This window comes from Natator depressus, chromosome 16, assembly GCF_965152275.1.
Source record: "Natator depressus isolate rNatDep1 chromosome 16, rNatDep2.hap1, whole genome shotgun sequence".
Taxonomy (NCBI): Eukaryota; Metazoa; Chordata; order Testudines; family Cheloniidae; genus Natator; species Natator depressus.
The window spans coordinates 4,237,372-4,264,087 of NC_134249.1; the positions used below are offsets into that span (position 1 = coordinate 4,237,372).

Genomic DNA, 26,716 nt, shown 5'->3' on the forward strand with positions numbered 1-26,716 from the left:
AGATTTAGCAATGCGGAGTAAAAGCCAGCTGCCAGCCTGGCCAGCCTGCAGCCACCTTGCCCTTTAGTGTGTGGTCATGAGCCCATCTCTCATTATTTGGTTTTATCTGGCAGTCAGACTGTTAGCAAAGGGAACATGGAACGAATTAGAGAATCACTGTAGTTAGAGCTGGAAACACCTGGTAGGTAACTGAGGCCCCCCCCGAAGGGCAAGGTATTGGACAAACAGTAACAGTGGGTACTGCGAATACACTGCAGTCTGTCTTTGCTGGCATTTATCTAAAAGCAAACACACTACTGCCTAATGGTTAAGAGAATATGTAATCATAGAACCATAGGGTTAGAAGGGACCAGAAGGGTCAGCTAATCTAACCCTCTGCCAAGATGCAGGATTTGTTGTGTATACACCAGGTTTCAGAGTAACAGCCGTGTTAGTCTGTATTCGCAAAAAGAAAAGGAGTACTTGTGGCACCTTAGAGACTAACCAATTTATTTGAGCATAAGCTTTTGTGAGCTACAGCTCACTTCATCGGATGCATACTGTGGAAAGTGTAGAAGATCTTTTTATACACACAAAGCATGAAAAAATACCTCCCCCCACCCCACTCTCCTGCTGGTAATAGCTTATCTAAAGTGATCACTCTCCTTACAATGTATATGATAATCAAGTTGGGCCATTTCCAGCACAAATCCAGGTCCCCCCCCCCCCCTCTCTCTCTCTCCCCCTCCCTCCCTCCCTCCCCTCTCTCTGCTGGTAATAGCTTATCTAAAGTGACCACTCTCCTTACAATGTGTATGATAATCAAGGTGGGCCATTTCCAGCACAAATCCAGGGTTTAACAAGAACGTCTGAGGAGGGGGCGGGGTAGGAAAAAACAAGGGGAAATACACATTGTAAGGAGAGTGATCACTTTAGATAAGCTATTACCAGCAGGAGAGTGGGGTGGGGGGAGGTATTTTTTCATGCTTTGTGTGTATAAAAAGATCTTCTACACTTTCCACAGTATGCATCCGATGAAGTGAGCTGTAGCTCACGAAATCTTATGCTCAAATAAATTGGTTAGTCTCTAAGGTGCCACAAGTACTCCTTTTCTTTTTGTGTCTACACCAGTGGCACTCAACCTTTCCAGACTACTTTCAGGAGTCTGATTTGTCTTGCGTGCCCCCAAGTTTCACCCCACTTAAAAACTACTTGCTTACAAAATCAGACATAAAAATACTGAAGTGTCACAGCCACACTATTACTGAAACATTGCTGACTTCTCGTTTTGTCTCTATGAAATTTTAGTTTGTACTGATCTCGCTAGTGCTTTTTATGTAGCTTGCTGTAAAACTAGGCAAATATCTAGATGAGGTGATGTACCCCCTGGAAGACCTCAATGTACCCCCAGGGATATGCATACTCCTGGTTAAGAACCATTGGCCTAACCCATTCAAGACAGGTGGCTATTCAGCCTCCTTTTGAAAACCTCCAGTGAAGGAGCTTCCACAACCTTCCTGAGCAGTCTGTTTCATTGTCCTACTGTTCTTACAGTAGGAAGTTTTTCCGGAGATTTCATCTATGGCTATGTCTACACTACAGACATTACAGTGGCACAGCCGTACCGCTGCAGGTTCATCGCTGTCAGGTCTCCCGTGTAGCCACTCTATACTGGCGGGAGAGAGTTCTCCCACCAGCATCATTAAACCACCCCAACGAGCTGCGGTAGCTATGTCGGCTGGAGAGCGTCTCCCGCTGGCACAGGGCTGTCCACACCAGTGCTTCTGTCGATGAAACTTATGTTGGTTGGGGGGGAGAGGGGTGTGTTTTTTCACACTCCTAATTGAAAAAAGTGCTAGTGTATTGTCTGCTGTGCTGTAGTTTGAACCCAGTGCCTCTTGTCCTGCCCTATGTAGCAAGAGAGAACAACTTTTCTCCATCTTTTTTATGGCAGCCTTTCAAGTATTTGAAGACTGCTGTCATGTTCCCCCTTAATCTCTTCTTCTCCAAACTAAACATACCCAGCTCCTTCAGCCTTTGCTCGTATGGCTTGTGTTCCATCCCTTTCGTCATCTTTGTCGCTCGCATCTGGATCCCCTCCAGTTTCTCCACGTCCTTTCTATAATGTTGGTTAGACTAGTGTATTTAGTTTGGAAAAGGCCCTATCTATTCCATGGCCTTATGCAGGAGTGTTTTGGCCTGTTTCTATACAGGACAGTTATGGGCTTCAGCTACAATGCAAAAGCAGGAGCAGAAAATGCAGAAATGGCTGGATTCATGAACTGGCAACTGGAGGGACTGCAGCCTATGCAGCCATTTAGTACTGACGCTGCTGCACACAAGCACTAGGCACTAACAGCAGGACATTGCTTTAGGCAAGATTCCTTTGCTAGTAACTCCCTGGAGTCTCATTTGACTTAATGGTTGGCCTGGGAGATTTCTGCCTGCTTGGTCCTCTCCCTGGTCTATGTGGAACACCAGCCACAGAAGGGGACTAGAAGCATCCACAGGGACTAGGGCAGCAGCTTTTGGCTGACAGAGAAATGCAGTCAGATCCCTTTGGCAATGGTTTTGTCCTAAAACCTCGACACAGAACTTAGATTCCCAGCCTCAAAGGCCCTTGGTCTGGGCCCTGCCCTGGGGTACAGCGGCTGCTCTGGCTCCTTGTGGTGACGGGGGGTGGCAGCTGGAGTACTGCAAACCAGCTTCTGCACTCTGTCCAGTGATGTGCTGCAGCTGTGATGAGAATTCACTTCTGGCAGGCTGAGATCCCTGGGATGGGTCTGGGTCCCCCTTTATCTCCCTAGTGCTTTCAGTGGCCCCACGTCACAGGGAGGCTTTCCAAAGAGGGCTCTCTCTGTTGTCAGCCACCCCCCAAGGCCAGAGGGACAGCAAATAACATGTTATCAGTAGGAAATATTTTACAACTTCCTCTAGCTTGACAGCCCTGCTTTAATCTCCCCTCTGACACTGTAACCATGGGCCAGACGGACTGGCAGTCTCCTCCCTCCCCAGACAGGCAGCACCCTGGCATTGCATTTTCAGAGCTACCTGCTTCTTGGTAGGCAAGGAACTCCCCTGCCCCCCATCTTTGTCACACGCCAGCTCGCTGCTGGTAGTTCTGAGAAGGTCCCGAAACGGTGGCTGACAGCTCTAAAGCAGGGTTATTAGTAGCAGTGTTCATTGTCCCGCAAAAGCAGCACTTAGGCCATTAGCTATTTCTGCAGCCTTAGCCCTTGGATTATTCCTGTGTGATGGGGGAGGTTGGTGGCTCCTTCCTTCTGGAGCAGGCTCAATGCTAACTGTGAGCTCTGGGGTGGTTTGGACTGAGGCCGGATCTTTGACTGGGTAAGAGCAGTTCTCAGCTGTGCAGTACCTGAGTGCATCTGTTCAGTGACACATTGAGAGCACCACCTACTGTAACAGCTGTCTCTAATATCCTGGGACCAACATGGCTACAACAGCATGGCATACGTACTTTACCATAGCATTTGTCCCACATGCACTCACGCTGCTTTCCAGGCTGAGTCACCTGCACAGTGCCTTCTGCTGACAGATGAATGAATCTGGCAGCTGGCCACTCTGAAACATTTGGGAATGCAGCTGACGTGAAAGCTAGGTGCACTGCACTGCGGCTGGTAGATTCTCACTTAGGTATAACTGTGCCAGGATTTGAGGTGTTTAGTTGACTGAAAAGAACAGTTTCCCCCATAAATCACCTATCATTCATCTAACACTATCCACCTATTGATCCCAAAGTGCTTTACAGAGAAAGGTGCATGTTGTTATTCCCATTTTGCAAAAGGGGAAACTGAGGAACCGGGGGCTGTGACTTGCCCAAGGTCACTCATGAGTCAGAGGCAGGCTGGCATTAGAGGACAGCTCTCTTGACCCTCAGTTCTGTGGGGTCAGTCACCTTTAGACTGTGCTGACACCTGAGGCAGAGGAAATTGTCCCATTTCCATGTGGTTTGCGCACAGGTGGAAGGTGTGTCCAAGGCAGTGCCCAAAGATGTAATTAACTGGAAGGCCGTATTACTATCTATGCCCATTGCAGCCAGGAGCTGTCCTACTGTCATTAGTATTATTAATGGCATTAATTTAATCTGTAACAAGACATGGACCTTTGCAACCAGCAACCATGCTAAAGGAAAGCAAAACAGCTGACCTCTACAGGGGGCATTCTGAAGGCAATTAACTCATTCTCCAGCCAGTGCAGGTACTGCTAGGATGAGAGCCCCACTTAAAAATGCCAGAGTGTTGCACACCAGTAAAAGATCCATGAAACTCCATCAGTTAGAGCCTGTGCTCAGCAGTGACCCCAGCACTGTACCACAGGCTGTGTGTAAGTTCCCCCAGGCAATGGACTGCAATCAGTTCTGACTGTCATGTTCTAAAGAAGCTCCTGTTGCTATGAGGAAGACTCAGCTGGAGAGTTTGGGATGGCGTTGCAACTCCCAGGTCTTGGCCAGTTGAAAGAGAGTGTGTAGGGCACAGTCTTGCAAGGATTAGGGAAGTGTGCTGAGATAGTTTGGGTGAGTTTGGATTGTGGGCTCCAGTATGCTCCTGTCTCTGGCTAATTGAGAATGATCCGCTCCCCTCCCTGCCCCTGTCCTGTGCCCCTTGGGCATTCCTGGGGTAACCAGATGGAAGAGCTGTAAAACGAGTATCAGAAGGAAAAGTTAAACGGGTTACACCTACTCATGCAGAGGGAGGGGTGACACAGATAGGCTTCTAGATTGCATTAATCCCCCTCAGTTGTATAGTGCAGGTCTCTTGCTTCTCTGCACCCAGGCCTCCGATTGTGGGTGTGGGGAAATGCTCCCAGAAATCTGCAAGGTTCTGATCTGTCTAAATTATGCCATTAGTGAGGAAAGAGTGGGTTGATATCCAAGCAAAGCAGCCCCCGAACCATCTTCACAGCACACGCAGGGCACCACCAACTCCTGTACCTGTCTGCATGCCTGAGCATGCTGGAAATGCCTGTATGCTTACAAAACAGCAGGGGAGGGACTGTCCTGACAAGAGACCAGCATGGAACAAATGCACGTTGATCATCTGATATTTAAAAATAGTTCCCAGAGTGAGGGCAAGGGCATGACAGGCCATGTGCTGTCTCTGACCCGGAAACCTGGGACTGTAGTATAGCAGGCTTGAAACAGCACTTCGGAGAGCTGCCAGACTATGAAGTCCATATGCAGAGAAAAGCAATCACTGTACTGGATCACTGAAGCAGGCGGCTGCAAAGAAAACTTTGGTGTAATCCTGTTTTCTGGATGAGGATAATGGATTTCTCCAGTGAAAAGGGCCAGAATAGAAAACTAATGAGGTTGGTCAGATTTCCTGAACGTGAAGCTTAAAAACTGAAACTGTGTGGGCTGGGTGCTGCTACTCTGACTCACAACGTCGTCACTACAATATACAGTCACCAGTCTGAGCATCTGTAATAGCTACGGGATCGCTTTGAAGAGGCCTGGGGTCATTCATATACTTATGAATATATTTACAAATCCATCTTTCTGACATTTATTCTGGCATCTCCAACCCTGAGCAGCTTCTCAGAGCTGCAGTTTAAAAAGTTACCACCTGAGAATGTTTTCTTCTTCTCCCCATAATGTGAAATCCGTTTCCTTGGCCCCAAATACCCTAGGATTGAGCAAGATTCAGTTCTGGACCAGGGACAGGATTTCTGTATGAAAAAATGTCACAGCTTTGAAGTCCAGCAGGGCTAGGCCTGGGTGCTTTGGGTTTTTTTTCTTACCTTCTTCCTCTGAAGCGTCAGGGCTGGCCCTGCCGGAGATGGGACATTGGACAGGGCGAGCTGGTGCTCTGTGGTGGCACTGAGGATTCTCTCTCTGAGGGGTGTGGCTGGCTGGTTCTTGTTCCACATGCTCCTTGTCTAACTGATCACCATATGTCGAGCTGGTAGTGATCGGGGGGGGGGGGGTTGGCTTCCTCTGCAGCATGTAGATGTGGGTCACTTGCCAGGATTATCTGGGTATCTCTCACTTAATCATTTCCTGGCCAGAAGTCTAGTCTCCTGCAGGCTCTGATACTTTGGTCTCAATTCGGTTGTTGGGTTGAGTGTGCAGGTGCTGAGTGGTGTCGGTGGCCTGGGATATACAGGAGATCAGACTACATGATCTGATGGTCCCTTCTGGCCTTAAACCCTGTGACTCTTTATCCCATTGAGAAGGGGAGTGTCCATGCTTAGCAATGGGAATAAGGTCCCAAGGTATGGGACAGCTGTGGGTCTAGAATAGCTATTTATGCTCAGATTTAGACAGGGGTGAAAGTAACTTAAAGGACTTGCTGGTACTCCGGAGTCCTGAGGAGGGAGTGGGGCCTCTACTGGAAGAGGCGGGACCCTTAAATCAGGATTTAAAGTCCCGGGGCTAGGGCTGTGGTAGCAGCAGCTGGGAGCCTCGGGCCCTTTAAATCACCCCCTGAGCTCCCAGCTGCAGAGGTGGCTGGGAGGCTTGGGGCCCGGGGGCGATTTAAAGGGCCCGGGGCTCTAGCTGCCACTACCGCAGTGGAGCCTCAGGCCCTTTAAATTGCCGACGGCGCCCTGGGGATCCAGCAGCAGGGCCCGGGGCTCCAGCTGCTGCTGCCCTCCAGGGCCCTTTAAATCGTCCCCGGAGCCCTGCTGCTGGAGCCCTGGGCTAGCGGTGGCGGGGCTCAAGCGGCTATTTAAAGGGCCCGGCGTGGTAGAGGCAGCGGGAGCCCTGAACCCTTTAAATAGCTGCCGGAGCCCCACCACCAGGACCCCGGGACTCTGGGGGCTATTTAAAGGACCCGGGGCTCCCGCTGCCTCTACCGCCCCAGGCCCTTTAAATCGTCCCTGGAGCCCTGGGGTAGTGGCAGCGAGGCTACAGCAGCGATTTAAAGGGCCCGGAGTGGGAGCAGCGGCAGGAGCCCCGGGCCCTTTAAATCGCCACCCGAGCCCTGCTGCCGCTACCCCAGGGCTCTGGCAGCGGGGCTCCGGTGGCAATTTTAAGGGCCCAGGGTTCCAGCCGCTGCTCCAGCCGCTGCTGGGAGCCCCAGGCCCTTTAAATTGCCGAGAGGGGAAGCCAGACCGCCCCGGTACGGCGCACCAGCTCTTGCTGGCAGCGGTGGCAGGTTTGTAAAAATTTTGGTGCTGCCCAGAACCTGCCCCTGCCCAAACTCTGCCTCCCTCAAACTCCACCCCCCACCTGCCCAAGGCTCTGGGAGGGAGTTTGGGTGGGAGAGGAGGTCTGGGGTGCAGGAGGAGTGTAGGGTGCAGGCTCTGGGAGGGAGTTTGGGGATGGGAGGGGGTGCCGGGGTGAGAGCTGCGGGGTGAGGCTGGGGATGAGGGGTTTGGAGTGTGGGAGGGGGCTCAGGGGTGAGGCAGAGGGTTAAGGTTCAGGGGGGATGAGGGCTCTGGCTGGGGCTGGAGATGAGGGGTTTGAGGTGTTGGAGAGGCTCAGGGCTAGGGCAGAGGGTTGGGGTGCTGGGGGGTGAGGGCTCGGGCTGGGGTGTGGGCTCTGGGCTGGGGCAGGGCTTGGGATGAGTTTGGGGTGCAGGCAGGATGCCCTGGGACTGGAGCCAGAGAGGAGGACTCCCCCCAGCCCTCTCCCCGCCGACAGCAGCGAGCTCTGGGGTAGGGCCCCCCTTCTCCACCCCGGCAGCACACTCACCCCCACCACTGTCATTCTCCCTTGCCTCCTCTGTGGTGGGTGCCGTGGGGGTGGGGGGCTGCCATCACATGTGCACCTCGTCCCCTGCTGCTGCCTCTCACTATAGCCTCATTGGGGGTGGGGGATGGGGCTGCCCCTGCCCAGCGTGGGGCAGGAGCGGTGACTGCGGGCATGGGGGGTGGCTGTACTGGTGGAGGGTCCCGCCGGAAAATGAAAGGGTCTGAGGGGGAAGGGCAGCCTGCCCTGGCTGTGGTTGATGGGGGGCACTAGGACCCTGCGGTGGCAGTTGATGCAGGGAGGCAGCATGGAGCTGCAGGGGAGAGACAGGGACACGCTGCTCTGGGACCCAGGGAGGCGTGGGGGGGCAGCAGGTGGGACCAGGGGGGAGACCCGGCGCCGAAGATTGGTGGAGCCGGGTCCCCGGGCCCTCAGTATTGCTGGAGTGGCGAGCCCATATAACTGGCCTCTGCGGCTTGCCGGTATGCCGTACCCGGACGTACCAGCTTACTTTCACCTCTGGGTTTAGAGCTGTTTTGCATTTGTTAGTTTTTATAAGTTTGAGCCCTGCTCCATTGGACACATACAACAGATAATGCCAATTACGTTCTTGGAAACTTGAAAACATTTGCAAAATATTTTTGACAACATATGGTGTGTACAAAATACAAGATACATGCTGGGCTACTGACTGGGTTTTATTGGCATTTAGTTGGGATTTTGCTGTTCATGAGTAATGCGACCATTTCACATCAGTGCTGATAAAATCCTTGTATCAAACCACCCACTGTGCTCTGTGTGTGTGTGCGTAAATCCATAGAGCCAGATCCTCAGCTGGTTTCAATGTTTATGCCAGGTGAGGATTTGGCCCCATGTTTTGGTTAATCTTTGATTAAACACAAAGCCTCGCTCGCTCAGCTAGTATTGCAGCTCCATGCACTATAATGCGGAGTGGTTATGATAGCAAAGAGACTGATTCCCTGCGGTTCTCAGTTCGAGTTACTCCCCTTTGCATTATCAGCGATGTCAGGGATTATAATGACAGAGTGGACTAGACCCCTGGAAATTCAGTTCTCGCTCTCTCTCCTTTGCTTTCTTTTGGTTTCTCACGGTCCCAGGAAATGCAGGGAAAGGCAAATCCCAGACGGGATCTGGACGGAAATCCAGGCTGATGAAGACCGTGCAAACTATGAAGAGCTGTGGGAACTACCAGAACTGCACCATTGTGAGGCCTCATGTCCCGCACTCCAGCTATGGCACCTATGTGACGCTGGCCCCCAAAGTGCTTGTGTTCCCTGTCTTTGTGCAGGTAAGCTGGCCCTTCCTGGCACATCTGGAAACCAGGCTGTATGGGCTGGGGGGGATTGACTGAAATCAGGGAGATTTAAATCACCAAGTGCAAAGCCTGGATTTAAATCATCGATTATATAGCTTAATATTGTCAGATTCTTATTAATTGTACCTTTAGTATGTTAGAAATGGGGAATGATGTATTGCTTATTTATGAGACAATTAACTTTTGGCTCATGACTTGTGCCAAACTGCATTAGGATGGTAACAAGGATTTAATTAAACTCTCAAAACTGCATATAACATTTATTTTGATTAAACAAAACAACCTTAAATGTTTTGGATGCGTAAACTTCTCTTATCAAACCCCATTTCACATTCACAACTAAGTTATAAGAAGTTCAGCCCTTAACATATTTTGTATTAAATTCAGATTTCATTTTAAGCAGGTTTATTTTTAAAAATGAAAAACGTAATTTAAATAGCTAAATTAAAAAATTGGATTTCTCCCTGGTTACCCAGCCTGGTGTGTCCCAAAGGCAGCCCATGTATCACAGGCTCTCTCCTGTACATGGTAACTTCAGTTACTCTAACATATTGCAGTGCTTCCTGCTCTTTGCACCAGGGAACGTGCCTCACATCTGTATCCCACTGTGGAAAATACTTTTCCTTTAACATCTCCATTCACCTCTGTGCCTCAAAGGCCCACTTGTAAGCCACCATTTACCGCTAGAATCAACTTTCATCAAAAGTTCTTGCTCAGGGAACTGAGCTGTGGGAAAAGAACCTTTGTCCAAGTGCTGTGCTGCACTCAGGGATGGCATGGCCAAGCACAGCCTCTTGGCAGGAAGCACAGAGTTCAGTGCCAGAGTGTGAGTGATGACTACAGACTATAGAGTGATGACTGTCAGAGAAGGGAAAGAAACCCTTCATGCAATGTGTACCAAAGAACTGGATCCCTCATCTTTTTCAGCTTTCCCCTCCTAGCATTGTCTAGCATTCAGTGTAGTATCAGATGCAGTGCCTCTCTAGGGAACTATGTCCTGCCCTTGTAAGGGGATGGACTTGCTTTTGCATTGGACTTCCCCTTCTCTAGCTTCTTGTGGTTTACATTGTAAAAGGGCAGCTTTCCACCTTTGGTGCTTGGCTGCTTGAGCCATTTGGGGGAATCCTGACCAGTCAAGCCGGGGTTTCGACCACCAAGTTCTCATTACAGAAGGTACTGAATGACCTGGCTTCTGCTCGTGGCTGCAAGGTACACTTTTGCAGCTGGGAATGTAACCAGGAATTTCATATAGTCTTGTCACTTGGCAGCCCTAAAATCAAAGCACATCAAGACAGGCATCAGGATGTCGATGTATGGTGGGGTGGAGAGGTAACTTCCCAATTCCACAAACTTTGATCTTGCGGTTTAGCTCTGAATTTGATTATCAGAGCTGGTTTTAAGGCTTCTACCTCCTGCTTGTGCCCAGGTGGTACCGCACAGCTTTTCATAACTGAATAGTCCTGGATTTGGTCCCAGAAAACCTAAGGGAATCCTGTTGTGATGCCCTCTCAGGAAGTTCAGGACTGTGAGTCATCTTGTTACCCCTTGCCGCAGAGGAAGAGGGACTTGGTGGAGCTAAACTGTGCATCATCCACCTGACACTCCAATCTGTTAGTCCCTGAACAAACGCCTTAAAAGCTCTGTCAACCTTCACTTTGCCTTGCAGGTTAACCTCAGGTGCACTCCAGTCCCCAAAACTCCTTAAAAAGTGACACCCGCAGTACCAGCCCCTGGTCACAGGGCACTCCCAGCAGTTACCATGTCTGCTGTCTGCGAAGAGCAGCATGCACACCAGCCTGTTGGATCAGCTGAGGAGGCACACTTCAATATACTGCATGGAGTAAAACCAAGAGTAAATATACTAAAAAGGAACAGAGATTGAGTGATCCTAAGATGAGATAACAGAAATAGTTACAAATAAAACAAAAATAGAACCTGCATTCTAGTGGCTAAAACTTAACAGGGGACCATCCTTGTCCAAGGCAGTTTCACACCTCAAACCCCCTCTCAGCGTCACCATGCCACATGGCTGGGATCCACTGTATTCACTGTGGCTACAAATAGCCTAACTTCTTTGTTCCCCCCCTGATAACAACGTGCCTTTTCCCTACTTCTTATAGTCCCCTAAACCTCCCATATCGTTGTTCTCCAGAGGGCTGGTGCCCCGCTGTGTTCAGTTTAACCTGGCTTTTCCTGTTGCCTTGCGTCACCTGCAGCTGCCATTGTGTCTGGGTTTTTGCAGTGTTTGAGTTACACCAGAGATCTTTTCTTTTTTTTTTTTCAGCAAAATAATTTTATTTCTTACTAAAATACAGTGAACACCCTTCAAGCATTCTATACACAATTGAGTTGAACAACTACTGTTGTGATGTACAAAGATACATATTAAGGCACATGAAGCTGCTGTTTTACAAAATGATTGTTTTTAGTTCTCCACATGTCTTTGGTACATCTTGAACATGCCACATTATTGGTAGATATGCAATTCTGTTATAATAAGTTATCTATAAGACAAGACTATTTTTTTCCTCTGGAACTGTAAGCTAGTATTTCTCATTTTTTTCCCCCCACTTAGGGCTTTCTAGTCGGAGAAATGTAGGCATTTCAACATCCACCTTTAGGTCTTAGTTTTTCTGGTAATAGAACCACTTGTCCACTTCAGGTGGTATTGTATTGGGAGTTCCACAGGGTGGTACTGCTTCCACAGTAGCTTTAGCAGATTCTTGACTAAGGCCTGGTCTACAGTACGCGGTTATTTCGGAATTAGCCGAGTTACTTCGAAACAAAACTGATTCCGTCCACACGACCAAACCAGTTTTTTCAATTTAAAGGGCTGTTTAATCTGATTTCTGTACTCCACCTCGGCAAGTGGAGTAGTGCTAAAATCGAGATCGCAGTTCCGGGTTACAGGTACTGTGGATGCAATTCGACGTTATTGGCCTCCGGGAGCTATCCCAGAATGCTCCCTTATGACGGCTCTGGACAACACTCTCAACTCCGATGCACTAGCCAGGTAGGCAGTAAAACCCCTGGGAACTTTTGAATTTCCTGTTTGGTCACCATCAGCACAGGTAACCGTCAGCACAGTCCACCATCACAGGCGACCATGCAGCGTCCACCATCACAAGAGACCACGCAGTCCCGATTCGCTGACAAGCTCCAGCATGGTCTGAACGGGAGGTACTGGATCTCATCGCATGTTGGGGAGATGAATCTGTTATGGCAGAACTACGTTCCAAAAAAAGAAACACAAATACGTACGCTAAAGTCTCCAGGGCCATGACGGAAAGAGGCTACTCCAGGGACACAGAGCAGTGTCGTACAAAAATCAAGGAGCTTAGGCAAGCATGCCAAAAAGCCAGGGAGGCGAACGGGTGCTCTGGGTCACAGCCCCATACATGCTGCTTCTACCGTGAGCTGCATGCAATTATGGGGGGTGACGCCACCAGTACCCCACCACTGTCCGTGGACACCTGCAAGGGGGGAGTAGCACGAAGCGAGGAAGATGAGTTTTTGGAGGACAAAGAGGAGGAGGAGGACAGTGCACAGGCGGCAAATGGGGAATCCGTTTTCCCCCCTAGGCAGGAACTAGTCTTAACGCTGGAGCCAATAGCCTCCCCCACTCCCAAGGCATGCTCTTGGACCATGACCCTGGAGAAGGCATTTCTGGTGAGTGAGAGCTTGATCGGAGCCAAGCGGTGGGGGGTGCAGGCTGGGGGGGAAACCCAGCCGTCCTGGGCTGTTTGCATTTAGTTTAAAGGGCTCATCCCTGCTCAGAGCCTCATCGGAGCTACGTGGTGTGTGTGTGTGTTGGGGGGTGGGTGTTGTGTGAAGCGATCATCCCAGAGAGCCCGTAGGCCCTCCTTTTATATGGCAAACCCACCAAGCATTGCTTGCTATGGGAAAGGGGGCCCGGCTGGTTGAAAGCATTGAAATGAATGCGGAAGAAGCAGAACGCTGCATGCCCCTAGGGCTTACCGTGGCTGTCTGCAAGCTGAATTCTGTTGCCTGGCCGCATGTGATGGCTTACTCACACCAAAGTGGCAGGCACTTCAGTATAAGAGGCAAAATGTGACCTTGTACAGAAAGAACATGTGCTGTGTACTATGAATTGCCTGTTTCATTGAGAAAGAGTGTCCCCTTTGTTCTCTAAAATGTATCTTTTAAAATACTACCCTCCCTTTTTCTCCTCCCACAGCAGGTGCAAATGTTTCAACGCGGCTCCTATCTACTCCGTCCCAGAGGCTGGTCCAGATTAGAAGGCGGAAAAAACGAACTTGGGATAACATGTTTGCCGAGCTCATGCAGTCCTCCCACACTGATAGGGCCCAGCTGAATGCATGGAGGCAAACAATTGCGGAGTCGCATAAAGCGTTACACGTCCCTCCTCTCTTCGTATTCATGTGCGATGAGAGCAGGCAGGATGCTATGGTCAAGCTCATGGGGGAGCAAACTGACATGCTCCGCTGTACGGTGGATCTAATGTGGGAAAGGCAACAAGACCACAGACTGCAGCTGCAGCCCGTGTATAACCACCCTCCCTCCTCCCCAAGTTTTATAGCCTCTCACCCAGATGCCCAAGAACACAGGGGGAGGGGGAGGCTACGCAGTCAACCCCAGAAGATTGCACACGCAACAGAAAGCTGGCATATCCTAAATTTTGATTTGGTTTCTGGACTTGGCCTTCCCTCCTCCTCCACCCCCCTAAACCAATGCCCCTCTCTCCCCCGTCTAGCTTCTGATTTCTCTCAATGTTTTGTGCAACAAATAATAAAGAACGGTTTTTAAACAATTGTGACTTTATTTCCTTTCATATATATAGGCGGCGGGTAACTTTAAGAGAAACAAACACAACTGGCACACCGTAACCTGGCCAGTCATGAAACTGTCTTTCAAAGCTTCTCTGGTGTGCAGCACGCCCTGCTGCTCTCTTCTAATCGCCCTGTTCTCTGTCTGTGTGAAACTGGCTGCCAGGCGAGTTGCCTCAACCTCCCACTCCGCCATAAATGTCTCCCCCTTATTCTCACAGATATTGTGGAGCACACAACAAGCAGCAATTACAACTGGAATACTGGATCTAACCGAGTCAGTAAATGCGCCAGCGTGCTTTCAAACATCCAAACGCACATTCTACCACCATTCTGCACTTTCTCAGCCTATAGTTGAACTGCTCCTTACTACTGTCCAGGCTGCCTGTGTATGGCTTCATGAGCCATGGCATTAAGAGGTAGGCTGGGCCCCTGAGGATAACTGTCGGCATTTCAACATCCCCAACAGTAATTTTCTGGTCTGGGAAGTAAGTTCCTTCCTGCAGCTGTTCAAACAGACCAGAGTTCCTGAAGATGCGAGTGTCATGCACCTTTCCCGGCCATCCCACGTTGATGTCGGTGAAACGTCCCTTGTGATCCACCAGTACTTGCAGCACCATGGAAAAGTACCCCTTGCGGTTTATGTACTGGCCGTCCCAGTGTTCCGGGGCCAAGATAAGGATATGTGTTCCCTCTGTCGTCCCGCTGCAGTTAGGGAACCCCAATGCATTAAAGCCATCCACTGTGACTTGCACATTTCCCAAAGTCACTACCCTTGATAGCAGCTGGTCAATGATTGCGTTGGCTACTTGCAGCACAGCAGCCCCCACAGTAGATTTGCCCACTCCAAACTGATTCCCGACTGACCGGTAGCTGTCGGGCGTTGCAAGCTTCCACAGGGCTATGGCCACTTGCTTCTCAACTGTGAGGGCTGCTCTCATTTTGGTGTCTTTGCACTTCAGGGCAGGGGAAAGCAAGTCACAAAGTTCCATGAAAGTGGCCCTATGCATACGAAAGTTTCTCAGCCACTGGGAATCATCCTATACCTGCAACACTATGCGGTCCCACCAGTCCGTGCTTGTTTCCTGGGCCCAGAATCGGCATTTCACGTCATGAACCTGGCCCAACACCACCAAGGTCTCCCAATCGCCACATGCCGTGCTTCTAGGAACGTCTGTGTCCATGTCCTCATCACTATTGTAATTGTGCTGTCATTGCTTCCTCACCTAGTTTTGTAGGTACTGCACATACTGCTGGATAATGCTTGAGGTTTTTACAATGGTCAAAACTGCAGCGGAGATCTGAGTGGGCTCCATGGCTATGGTGCCTGCATGGGTAATCCTGGAAAAAGGGCGCGAAACGTAGGAGAGCAGAGTGGCAGTGGAAGAGGTGCTGTTCAGTTCATGATAGCCTAAAAAAGGTGGGAAATGGTTGTCTTCTGTAGCTTTCATGGAGGCGGGAGCCCAGGACAGACAACATGGAGAAGTTTGGAAGCGCGGCAATAGCGGGAGAGCAGAGTTGGTGGCGGAAGCTGTGCTGCTCGGTTCACGATGGCTGAGCAGAATTGGCAGCGGAAGTGTTCGATGAGGAAGAGAAAGAGTAGATAGTAGAGATTACATAGGAAGATGAGAGGAAATGAGAGGTGGATTCATAGTAGCAGGAGAGCAGCGGTCCACCATCTGCTGAAAGCAGTGTGGCGTCTGCACTCCAAAAAGGCGCGAAACGATTGTCTGCCGTAGCTTTCACAAAGGGAGGAGCGACTGACAACACACACCCAGAAACACCCACGAGAATTTTTTTGCCCCATCATGCACTGGGAGCTTAACCCAGAATTCCAGTGGGCAGCGGGGACTGTGGGAACTGTGGGATAGCTACCCACAGTTCACCGCTCTGACGTTTGATGCTAGCCTTGGTACTGTGGACGCACTCCGCCGAATTCACACGCTTTAGTGGGGACACAGAAGACCGAATGTATAAAATCGCTTCCGAAAATTCAAATAGAATAATTTCAAAATAATTTCATACTGTAGGCGTACCCTAATACAAAAGGCACTGTCTGACACAGTTGTATTTGCGCAATTGATTTCTCCTCCATCTGTTTTTTTAGATACTAGAGCTGTCCAGTGTTCATGAGTGCTTTTGATGATGTTAATAACAAAGTCCTTGTCTTTAAATTCTCCATTAAATACAAACTGGTTTTCTGGCTTCCCATCAGGTACCTTGTACCTTCTAAATCAGTCCACTGTAGCTTCTAGGTATCCAGGTTTCATCTTTCTGACATCATCAATATTGTTATAGTTGGCTGCTTCAGCGTCTTCAATATTGATTGCTATTACTTTCCAGTCTGTCTCCCCCTCATCAATCAGTGCCATTGTGCCCAGTAATTAAATTTCACTTTAATTACTTCTCTTGCTTCCAATTGCTTCCAATTTCACACACATCAATTGGATCGTTATCTCCATAATAGCCAGTATTTTCATCTTTATGTCCTGGATGCTCCCATGTCTGTGGGATAGCACCATAATTCGAGATATAGCCCTTGTGGGGAAATACATTAGCAACATAATGCAGCTGTCTTTTCTTCACATCTTGTTTAATTGGGTTTAGAGGATCCTTTGTTGCAATTTCCATCTTTGCATTTGTCCATCGAGGTACTTCCACAACCATGTTGAACACGTTGCCAGCAACTGGATATATTGAAATATCATGGAATGGTGAAATGTAGTGTCCTTTATCATTTTTGAGGAAGAGCCGGTATCCAGGCTGTTGGGGGTAATGTGCTCCTTCACGCTGTAGCTGACCATGGTGCCGCCGGCAGCGAAGGAGACAAACTGACACACACCGCACCGGCCCCTTAGGGAGATCTTGGCAGGCAGGTAAACCAGCATTCCTTTGTCTGAGACATACTTGTTCCTCAGCCCTGCCTGCTTATATGGATTGAACATAGGTGCATACAGCTTCTTGGATAGCACTCGTACACACCATGCTGACTCAGTGTGCAGCTTCTGGGATGAGCCCAGCCAGTTGCATAATCTAGTTTTCAAAACAAGTTCCCTTCCCTATCACTGCCTTCCACAGCACAACTACTACACGTGTATTGCGTGCGTTATCCGAACTCACCATGCCCAAACAATGGGTGCATTCATGATTTGTCTTTAAGTAAGAACACAGCTGGGGCTTTGTTACTGTTTTATTGTCTTTCCAAGTTAGTGACTCTTGGTTTCACTCTGAAATGTTCCCACACTTTTAAAACGGATTTTAACGACAGTGTCTTTCAGTGAGTTCAGACTTTGCCTCTATGCTTTGCAGTATTTTATCTTGTAGGCTTTGTAGGCTTTGCAGAGCAAAGTCCCATTCAAGGCAGCAGTTACACCACTCTGAATGCTCTTCTGCATTGTATTGTCTCAGAAGCTGGTTTTGTCAGCATTGTGCAGCAATCAGCAATGGATTTTTTTTTTTTGAGTTCTTGGCTTCTCCATTGTCAAAGCAAGTTGCCCCTGCAAAGTTGGCTATGTAGCCCAAAGTCCACTGCAGCACAGAAGGAGAGAAGGCACCCTGCCCAGAGTCGCTTAATCTTGCTAATGAAGTTAATCAATTAAAAATATGTAGCTCCCCATATTCATGTTGAAGCTAGATGAGACTAGGGTGGGCTACTGCTGTGGTTGTGCTTCCTGCTCTCGGAGCCGCCACAGGCAAGCCCACGCTTTGCAGAAGAAGTAATGTACAGAGAAGCAGAAGCTGCTGATAATCTTTTTATAGCTTCACACGACATAGGTGTTAAATGTGAGGGTTTTTTCCCCCCCTTTTGTCACTGAGCTGGACTGCAGAGTTTCCATCCTTGAGAGATGTGCTGTAACAGGGCAGCTCATGGCTGCTTCACTTTCAGTGGTTTACAACTTAAACTAAAGGCAAAGAGCTTCTGGGGGGTGGAGAGTTAACACAGGTTTCATGGGAAACTTTCTCCTTTCGAGTTGACGTTCTGGATCTTTTTTCTTTTTTTTTTAAATGTTTAGCCTCTAGACCTTTGCAACCCGGTCCGGACTCTCCTTTTGTCAGAGGAGCTGCTGCTTCATGAAGGCAGAAGCAGGACTGTAAAGGTGAGAATTTCAGTCACTCCTAACATGGTTATTGTGCTCATGCTTTTTAAACTCATTCCTATGCATCTAACGTGTTAGATTGAAAAGGTCAATGTTTGACTTTTAAAATGCCTTCATTCCAGTAGAATTCAAAAACAGATGGAGCCAGTTCATCTTGGGATAGACTAACTGCCACAGCAATTGCTGGAAGTCTTCTCTTCTTCGCATCCATTTTGATGGCACCAGACACATGGCAAACACATGCCAGTCGTTTGCCTAAAAGTCATGAGGTTTTTGTTTCTGCTTAACTGTTGGCGCAGGACCTAATCCTGGGGGTAGGGTTGGGAACCTTTGTGCACTGTGGAAGCTCCCAAAACAGGAGAAACCAAAACAGGTTTCAAGGGAAACCATACCTAGATTTCACCATGGTTTGGTTTTTGGTAAGTGTAGGTCCTGAAAGGGGAAATATGCCCTCTCCTAACTCCTGGCCCCTCCTCACTTGCTGTGTTTAGTGCCTGCGGCATTATCAGGAGGGGTGTGAAAAACCCTGACAAACAGACCAGGGGTGGTTACATGCTTGAGCCAGGCTGTCTACATCAGAAGGCTCAACAGCCGAACCAGGGGAATCTGGTGATTTTAGCTGAGTTTTGCTTTGGGTTCATTTGGATCCAAAATGTAGGGGTTGCAAACCCTAAGTATTTGAAGCTGAAGAAGAGGTTTGTCTAAGTTTCGTTGGGCTCTAGAAACCTGTCTATGCCTGACGTGAAAGCATGGGACTAAGTGTAATTTATCTTAGATGATTTTGCTTGAAACACCGTCATGTGGAGCACCCTTCTTTTCCTGCCCAGTTACCATAATGAGTAGAGGTGGGAGAAGGGTTTCCATCAAAATCTATGATTGCCAAAAAATGTAGATTTGGGTCGACTGAAACATTTTACAAATTTTTGTCAATTTTGGGGAAATTTTTTGGTTGAAATGAAAATTATAATTATAATTAAAATGATAAAACAATAATTTTAAATTGGAAATGCTGAAATGAACTCTTTTGACATTAACAAAACATCTCACTTCAATTTTTTGGGCTAGATTTCTATACCAACCTCCCCAGAGGAAGAGGTACCTGGGCACTCCCACACCCCCTAACCTTCAGCCTAGTGGTTAGAGCACTCACCTGGTGTATGGAGACCCACGTTCAAGTTCCTGCTCTGGAGAAGGGACATGAATCCAGGTCTCCCCTTTCCGCCGGACGAGTACCCTAACCACTGGCTATGAGCACCCCTGGGGGTGGGTCTGTCCTGTTGAAGCTGTTCTGTTTGTATAAATACTCCCTGGAGTAGGGACTGGACCCAGGTACCCCCCAAACGGAGCTCCCTGCCCAGCAAGTCGGAGTTGTTCTCATGCTGTCTGACCAGCGACTAGTCCTGCTTTTCTAAAAAGTGGGACAGCCTCAACAGGAGAGAATGAGAGCACCCCCCCACACACAAATACTCAGCAGCCTGGGGTTGGGGTGCTCACCTGGTAGGGGGAAACCTGGGTTCAAGTTCCTGCTAGCGGGGATTAGAATCTGGGTCTCCCACATCCCAGCTGAGTGTCCTCGCTACTGGGCTAAACGGGACACCAACATCAGTGCCATCTTCTTGAGATGGGTTTTGTGAATCCAGCCCTTCAGTCCCTTTGCTTTTATTAAAAATCAATTTTTTCGGCTTCTTAGTTTCACAGGAAACTCCAAAAGTTTTGGTTTCCATTCAGCCCAAACTGAAATTATGTTTTGATTTTTTTGGAACTGCTATGAATGGAAAAATCCGTACTTCCTCCAGATTGGCTGATACATGTATAGTCACTTGGATGCTCAGTGACCCGTTTGGCTGCACAAAATTCTATGGCATGTCCATGCAGCCACGGAGGGACCTTTTCCTTTACTATTCAGATCCTTTTGTGTTCCATGTTTTGGATGGCTGGTTGCAGAGTCTCAGAAAACCATGGCCTCACTCCTGGCCAATGGCACACAGGCATCTGTGTGGTTCAGCTCTGTTAAATTGCTCCTGTTTCTCTCTCTCCAGTGTTCAAAACATAATTCTTCCATCTTTCTGATCTGATTCATTGGTCTTTCCATGAAAGTCATTGGAAAATTGTGTCATTAACTTGGGAAACTCATCACTGATTTGCAGCTAGACTCTTGCCCTGCCTGTGCCTCAAATGTCCTGCACTGCCACAGCTCCTCTAGGGCTACAGAGCCCCCCAAGTAAGTGCAGGTATATGCAGCATCAGTGGAGCACTCGGCTGTGGGAGTGCAGCTCCTGTATGGGTGTGGAGGCACTGTCGTAATATTTACCTCCCCCCCACCCCTCTGTGGGGCAATGATTTAGTACAGCCCTGATGCCCACTCTGGGTTGATTGGAGTTGCCTGTCTCCGGTTCCATTTCAAAGGTCTACAAGAGCAGCAAAATGTTAGCTAACCCTGTGTCATTGAGCTGCCATTTCCGGCTGGCAAAGGTGAGGGGGGCAGGAAGTGGAAGTAGATGGGAACATGGAGAAGGTCATGCTGAGGCTTTTCTAGCTAGAAGAAATATGCGTCTCTGTCACTATAGCCAAGTGGCTCTTGTTAGCCATTTTGGGGCCCCTGCTGTAGATGTCCAAGCTCTGTCAGAGTGACGGCACCAGAGAACAAATGGGTCCTGTTGGTCTATCATGTCTAGGGGATGAGAATGGGATCTCCAAGTCGGAGTTATCTCCGTTAAAGAAGTGTGCCCTGGGTGTGAGTGCAGGAGAGATGGTTGGGAATCATGTTGCACTTGGGGCCGTGCCATCTGCTAAACCTGGCCAGGGGGAAGAGAGAAGAGTATGTGGCTGAGGGCCGTGGAGCCTGGCTCTGGAGGGTGGAGTGATAGGACTAATGAGGTGGGAGGGGACAGGTTGGCAGCAGCTGCCTTGGAAGACTGAGCTGCCGTGTTTGGCACAGTGTGCAGCAGCATCTAGAAGCAGTTCTTAGCCTAGCTAGCTGCATTGTTGAGAGAGGAGGATCATAACTAGTAAGATTTTTACAGGTTTCAGAGTAACAGCCGTGTTAGTCTGTATTCGCAAAAAGAAAAGGAGTACTTGTGGCACCTTAGAGACTAACCAATTTATTTGAGCATGAGCTTTCGTGAGCTACAGCTCACTTCATCGGATGCATACTGTGGAAACTGCAGAAGACATTATATACACAGAGACCATGAAACAATACCTCCTCCCACCCCACTCTCCTGCTGGTAATAGCTTATCTAAAGTGATCACTCTCCTTACAATGTGTATGATAATCAAGTTGGGCCATTTCCAGCACAAATCCAGGTTTTCTCACCCTCCGCCCCCCCCACACACAAACTCACTCTCCTGCTGGTAATAGCCCATCCAAAGTGACCACTCTCCTTACAATGTGTATGATAATCAAGGTGGGCCATTTCCAGCACAAATCCAAGTTTTCTCACTCCCCCCCTCCCTTTTTCAAAAACCACACACACAAACTCACTAACTCACTCTCCTGCTGGTAAGAGCTCATCCAAAGTGACCACTCTCCCTACAATGTGCATGAAAATCAAGTTGGGCCATTTCCAGCACAAATCCAGGTTTTCTCACCCTCCGCCCCCCCCCCCCCACACAAACTCACTCTCCTGCTGGTAATAGCCCATCCAAACTGACCACTCTCCTTACAATGTGTATGATAATCAAGGTGGGCCATTTCCAGCATAAATCCAAGTTTAACCAGAACGTTGGGGGGGGGGGTAGGAAAAAACAAGGGGAAATAGGCTACCTTGCATAATGACTTAGCCACTCCCAGTCTCTATTTAAGCCTAAATTAATAGTATCCAATTTGCAAATGAATTCCAATTCAGCAGTTTCTCGCTGGAGTCTGGATTTGAAGTTTTTTTGTTGTAAGATTTTTACATCACTTAGCATTCGATCGAACGGCTTGCTCATGCTCAGTAACATCCCTGCTCTAAGATCTGATAAGAACATAAGAATGGCCATACTGGGTCAGACCAAAGGTCCATCTAGCCAAATATCCTGTCTTCTAATAGTGGCCAGAGTCAGGTGCCCTAGATGGAATGAACAGGACAGGTAATCATCAAGTGATCCATCCCCTGTCATCCATTCCCAGCTTCTGGCAAACAGAGGCTAGGGACACCATCCCTGTCCATCCTGGCTAATAGTCATTGATGGGCTTATCCTCCATGAACTTATCTAGATCTCCTGGGACCTAGCAGGGCTGGAAGCAAGTGCAGCGCATCCCTTCAGAAAGCTGGAGACCTCCCTTCTCCAGTGGAACTGAGAGTATCTGTTTGTCGTCTTAAACCTTTCATGTCCAATTTATGGTGGCATGCACAAGAGCAGAGTCTTACCCTATACTATGGAGTCACGGGTCCCTCTCGTGACGGGATCCCCCCAGGGTGTAGCCTGGGACTGTGGGACCGCAGTGTCCCCGAACTCGCTCCAGCTTGGGCTGTCTCTCACAATGCCTTGCTATTGACCAACAGCAAACCCTGCCAGGTGCTGTGATCACTCGGCGCAACTGCATGTGGAGCCCCATGCCCAGCTATATTGCATGAATGCTCTCAGAGCCACTCGTGAATCACCCAGAGAAAGGCACCAGCCAAATCCCCCAGCTCCCAGCACTGTACCCCAGCAATATACCATCTTGCACTGCTCAAGATGGGCAGTGCAGATTTATTAATTGGTTCACCACGTCATCAATAGAAAGTGGATATACACCAGCCTTTGTCAGACCTGAGCAGAGTTTCCCCACACTTCATACAAACTCACTGGTAAAGATAAACAATTAAACAAATTTATTAACTATAAAAGGTAGATCTTAAGTGATAGACAAAAAGTCAGAGTTAGTTACCAAAAGAAATAAAATATAAGCACGCAGTCTAAACTCTCAAGCCTATTCGACTGGGCAACAACTAGATGAAGCAGTTTTTCTCACCCCACTGGATATCGCAGTCCTTCGTATTGCAGGCCAATCTCCTCTGTTGGAGGATTGTCTTCTGGGTGTCTTAGCTGCTTGCAGCGTAGGTGGGGGCAGGATAAAAAGCCCCACATGTGGCCACTGTGTCTGTTTTATACCCTCAGACCATGCGCTTGGAAAACACAAGTCCAGGCATGTCTGTGGGGTATTGCTGAGTCTCTCCCAGCAAGGTTGAGCAATTCCCTTGGTGTGGCCTCATGCAGGTCATAGACTCTCAAGGTTGGAAGGGACCTCAGGAGGTCATCTAGTCCAATCTCCTGCTCAAAGCAGGACTAATCCCCAATTTTTGGCCCAGATCCCTAAATGGCCCCCTCAAGGATTGAACTCCCAACCCTGGGTTTAGCAGGCCAATGCTCAAACCACTGAGCTATCCCCATTGCATTGTAGCTCCTTTGCTGGACAATGGACAATGGCTGTTGATGGTTTGGTTGACACCCTGCCTGGGTGTTGGTTACTTTCCTTGTTGTTGCCTCTGGGGAGCTAATATCTGGCTGATTCCCCAACTTACAGCACGTTTTAGTGACAACCATACAACACAATCTCATAACTTCATATGCGTTAATGATACACATATAGGGATAGAGAAATGACTTTCAGCAGATCATAACCTTTCCCCTGATACCTTACAAGGCATGCTTTAGATGTAAGATCATGATTATATGAAAATGAGGAATATGGGGGTTCCAGGACACTCCCCCAAGGTATAGAATATCACACCTCTCTTCCCACCTGGCTTGATCTTAGGGCAGCCCTTGGCCTTCTCTATCTCACTCTTTGGTCCGCTGTCATTTACTAGATAATCCCCTCTCCTCTCTGCAGTGTGCCTGTTTCCCTCTGCCCTCTTTCTCTTCTAACCCTGACCTGTTTCAGCCTAGGACACCAGTTCTGAGCGGCAGATGCCTGGCACCAGTGTGGGCATTGCTCTCTGATCCCTCAGTTTGCCTGGGCTCTGAATCATTCAGGAGTGGGAAGCTATGGGGCAGCTGGCAGAGACTGAATTCCTGCATCTTGATTTAAAAATGAACTGCTTTGCCTTTCCTCCGTGACTCCATTATCACCCCCTTCACTTGGGCCATAACTTGGCACTTCTAAAGCCAGGAACCCGAAGCTCTTTGTCCTCCATCTCCTGTAGGAGGGAATCTGTCTCCATCTCTGGAGCCCTGCCAGAATCTGTCCTTTCTCTGGCCCTACCGCTGGTGCAATCCTTATTTAGGCCTTACACACATCCTGTCTAGACTGTATTGCAATTCCCGCTTTTATGGTCTTCCGAAATCCCCCCAACAAGCCTCCAGCCAGAGGATCCAGAATGCTGCAGCCTGTTTTGTAGAGGAACCTAGATGTACTTTGCCTTTGTCTGGCCCATTCCCTAATGCCCTTGAAGGCAGCCATTGATGCTATAACAGGCTCCACCCATTCCCCTCTTCTCCCTGACCCCTCTTTTTCCTGCCTTCCCAGCCATCGGGAATTCCATTCGGGGCAGCCGGAAACCCTGCACTTGGAGCGCACAGCATGGCCCGGTCCCCTCTCTTGGAGACTCAAGAAGGGATTTCTCTTCAGATCGTTCCTCGCCGCTTTGCGCTGCAAGATCCCAGCACTTGGGGGCGGCAGGTCCAGCTGGGAGCGGGGTAGCTGGGCCCAGCTGGGACAAAGGGTCAGACGGACCTACTGAACTCCAGGAGAGGTTTCAAAAGGAAGCTTCTCAGTAACTGCAACTCATGGCAATTCCCTCCTGCTTAATAAGTTCGATTGGGCCAGAGACTCAATTGCTCTACACCTTCCCCTCCCACCCTGACCCTGCCATGTCGCCTCCTTGACATCCCCGCACTTTCCCTACCCCACACTCACCCTGCCATCCCGCCTCACTGACAGCCCCCACCTTCCCCCCCCATCCTCACCCTGCCATCCCACCTCACTGACACCCCCACCTTCCCCTCCCCATCCCCACCCTGCCATCCCGCCTCACTGACACCCCCACCTTCCCCTCCCCATCCCCATCCTGCCTCACTGACACCCCCCACCTTCCCCTCCCCACCCCCACCCTGCCATCCCGCCTCCTTGACCCCCCACAACTTCCCCTCCCCAACCCCACCCTGCCTCACTGACAGCCCCCACCTTCCCCTCCCCTCCCCCACCCTGCCATCCCGCCTCACTGACACCCCACAACTTCCCCTCCCCAACCCCACCCTGCCTCACTGACACGTCCAGCTTCCCCTCCCCACCCCCACCCTGCCATCCCGCCTCCTTGACCCCCCACAACTTCCCCTCCCCAACCTCACCCTGCCTCACTGACAGCCCCCACCTTCCCCTCCCCGCCCCCACCCTGCCATCCCGCCTCACTGACACCCCACAACTTCCCCTCCCCAACCCCACCCCGCCTCACTGACAGCCCCCACCTTCCCCTCCCCACCCCCACCTTGCCATCCCGCCTCACTGACACCCCACAACTTCCCCTCCCCATCCCCACCCTGCCATCCTGCCTCACTGACATCCCCCCACCTTCCCCTCCCCATCCCCACCCTGCCATCCCACCTCACTGACGTCTCCACCTTCCCTACCCACCCCCATCCTGCCTCATTGATGCCCCCACCTTTACCTCCCCCATTTCTGACCCCCCACCTTCCCTTCCCTTCCCCAACCCCACCCTGCCATTCCACCTCAGTGACACTCCCCACCTTCCTCCCCACCCCCACCCTGCCATCCCGCCTCATTGAGACCCCCACATCTTCCCCTCCCCTCCTCCACACTGCCATCCTGCCTCATTGGCCCCCCCACCTTCCCCTCCCTACCCCAGACCCCCTTCTTACTCTTCCCCTATCCATGACCCTCCCAGACAAACTCAGTTAGATCAGTTTGTATAGCAATATAGCTCAGCTGGTACCAAAACTGTGTTTAGATCATCCTCAAGGTTGGATGTGTTGTTCTAAGAGCTCTGCTCTAGCTCAGCCGTAATATCTGGGCATGATGCAGGAAGCCCCGGGTGGAGTTCTCCGTCCTGTGTTATGCAGGCTGCATTATCATCATGGTCTTGTCTGACCTTTCCCAGGAAACTCTTTGCGCCTCTGTGCCCCGCTACCACGCAGGAAACTGTTAGCTTGAGCACCTCTGCTTTGCGGGTCACAGCAGTGACAGTACCATTCGGGAGAGATGTGTGTCTTTTCCTTCCATCCCCTCGCCCGGGGCCTCACTGGAGCAGTTGGGTAGCTCTTCTGTTGACCCACCTTGTTAGCAGTTAGAATCCTGCATGAAACTGCTGAGTCAGTCCCAGCGGCTGCTGCTGCTCAGCCAACCCTTGGCTTGCTGAACAGAAGGATAGCACCCCCGGTCTGAGGATCATTGGGAAATGCTTTGCTTGTGCTCCAGGGCCAGCTTATTTCTCTACATGCTCCAGAAAAGAACTAGCCCAAATGCAGGTACCTTGTACAATGTCATGTAACTATCTAACCCCTAACTTCCGGAATGCTCCCTCCTCCAAGTGTTTGCCATTCTCCTAGCTCTGCAGGAGGAACCTCTTCCAGGGGGCTAGACTTTCCTAGTCACCTGGAGGGTTCACCCTGCCCTTACTTCGCCATGGGGTTTGCGAGGAAGGTGGAGGGAATTTTACAAACCATTTCTCTGTGATGTGTGTGGCCTTTGGTGTAAAGTAGAATACCACCTTCTGAAAACCAGGAGCCACCTGGACACTTGCACCCTGGTATATATACCACTTGCACCCTGGTATATACACTGCACTCCTGTGTAGTCTGCACTGGACTCCACTGTAACCTGCACTGGACTCTGCTCCTGTTTGGTATAAACGCCTGCTGTGTAACCTGCACTGGACTCCGCTCCTGTTTGGTATAAATGGCTCCTGTGTAACCT

General features: G+C 49.7%; 1 protein-coding gene and 1 pseudogene across 7 annotated transcripts in view; one reads left to right on the forward strand and one right to left on the reverse strand.

Moving 5' to 3' along the window:
- RGS3 (regulator of G protein signaling 3) overlaps nt 1–26,716 on the forward strand; it is a 242,348-nt gene that overhangs the window by 110,325 nt on the left and 105,307 nt on the right. For 6 of the 7 annotated variants that reach the window (XR_012642096.1, XM_074973668.1, XM_074973669.1 and 3 more), the window contains 2 exons: nt 8,752–8,942; nt 17,791–17,874. Coding sequence is in view for 6 of the 7 variants with exons in the window: in XM_074973668.1 (XP_074829769.1) it covers nt 8,752–8,942; nt 17,791–17,874 (275 nt within the window). In the remaining variant the exon portion in view is untranslated. Of the gene's footprint in view, nt 1–8,043; nt 8,116–8,751; nt 8,943–17,790; nt 17,875–26,716 lie in introns of those variants that run through there. The other variant, XM_074973674.1, reaches the window with a different exon arrangement.
- Nucleotides 11,057–16,581, reverse strand: LOC141999854 (inorganic pyrophosphatase-like; annotated as a pseudogene).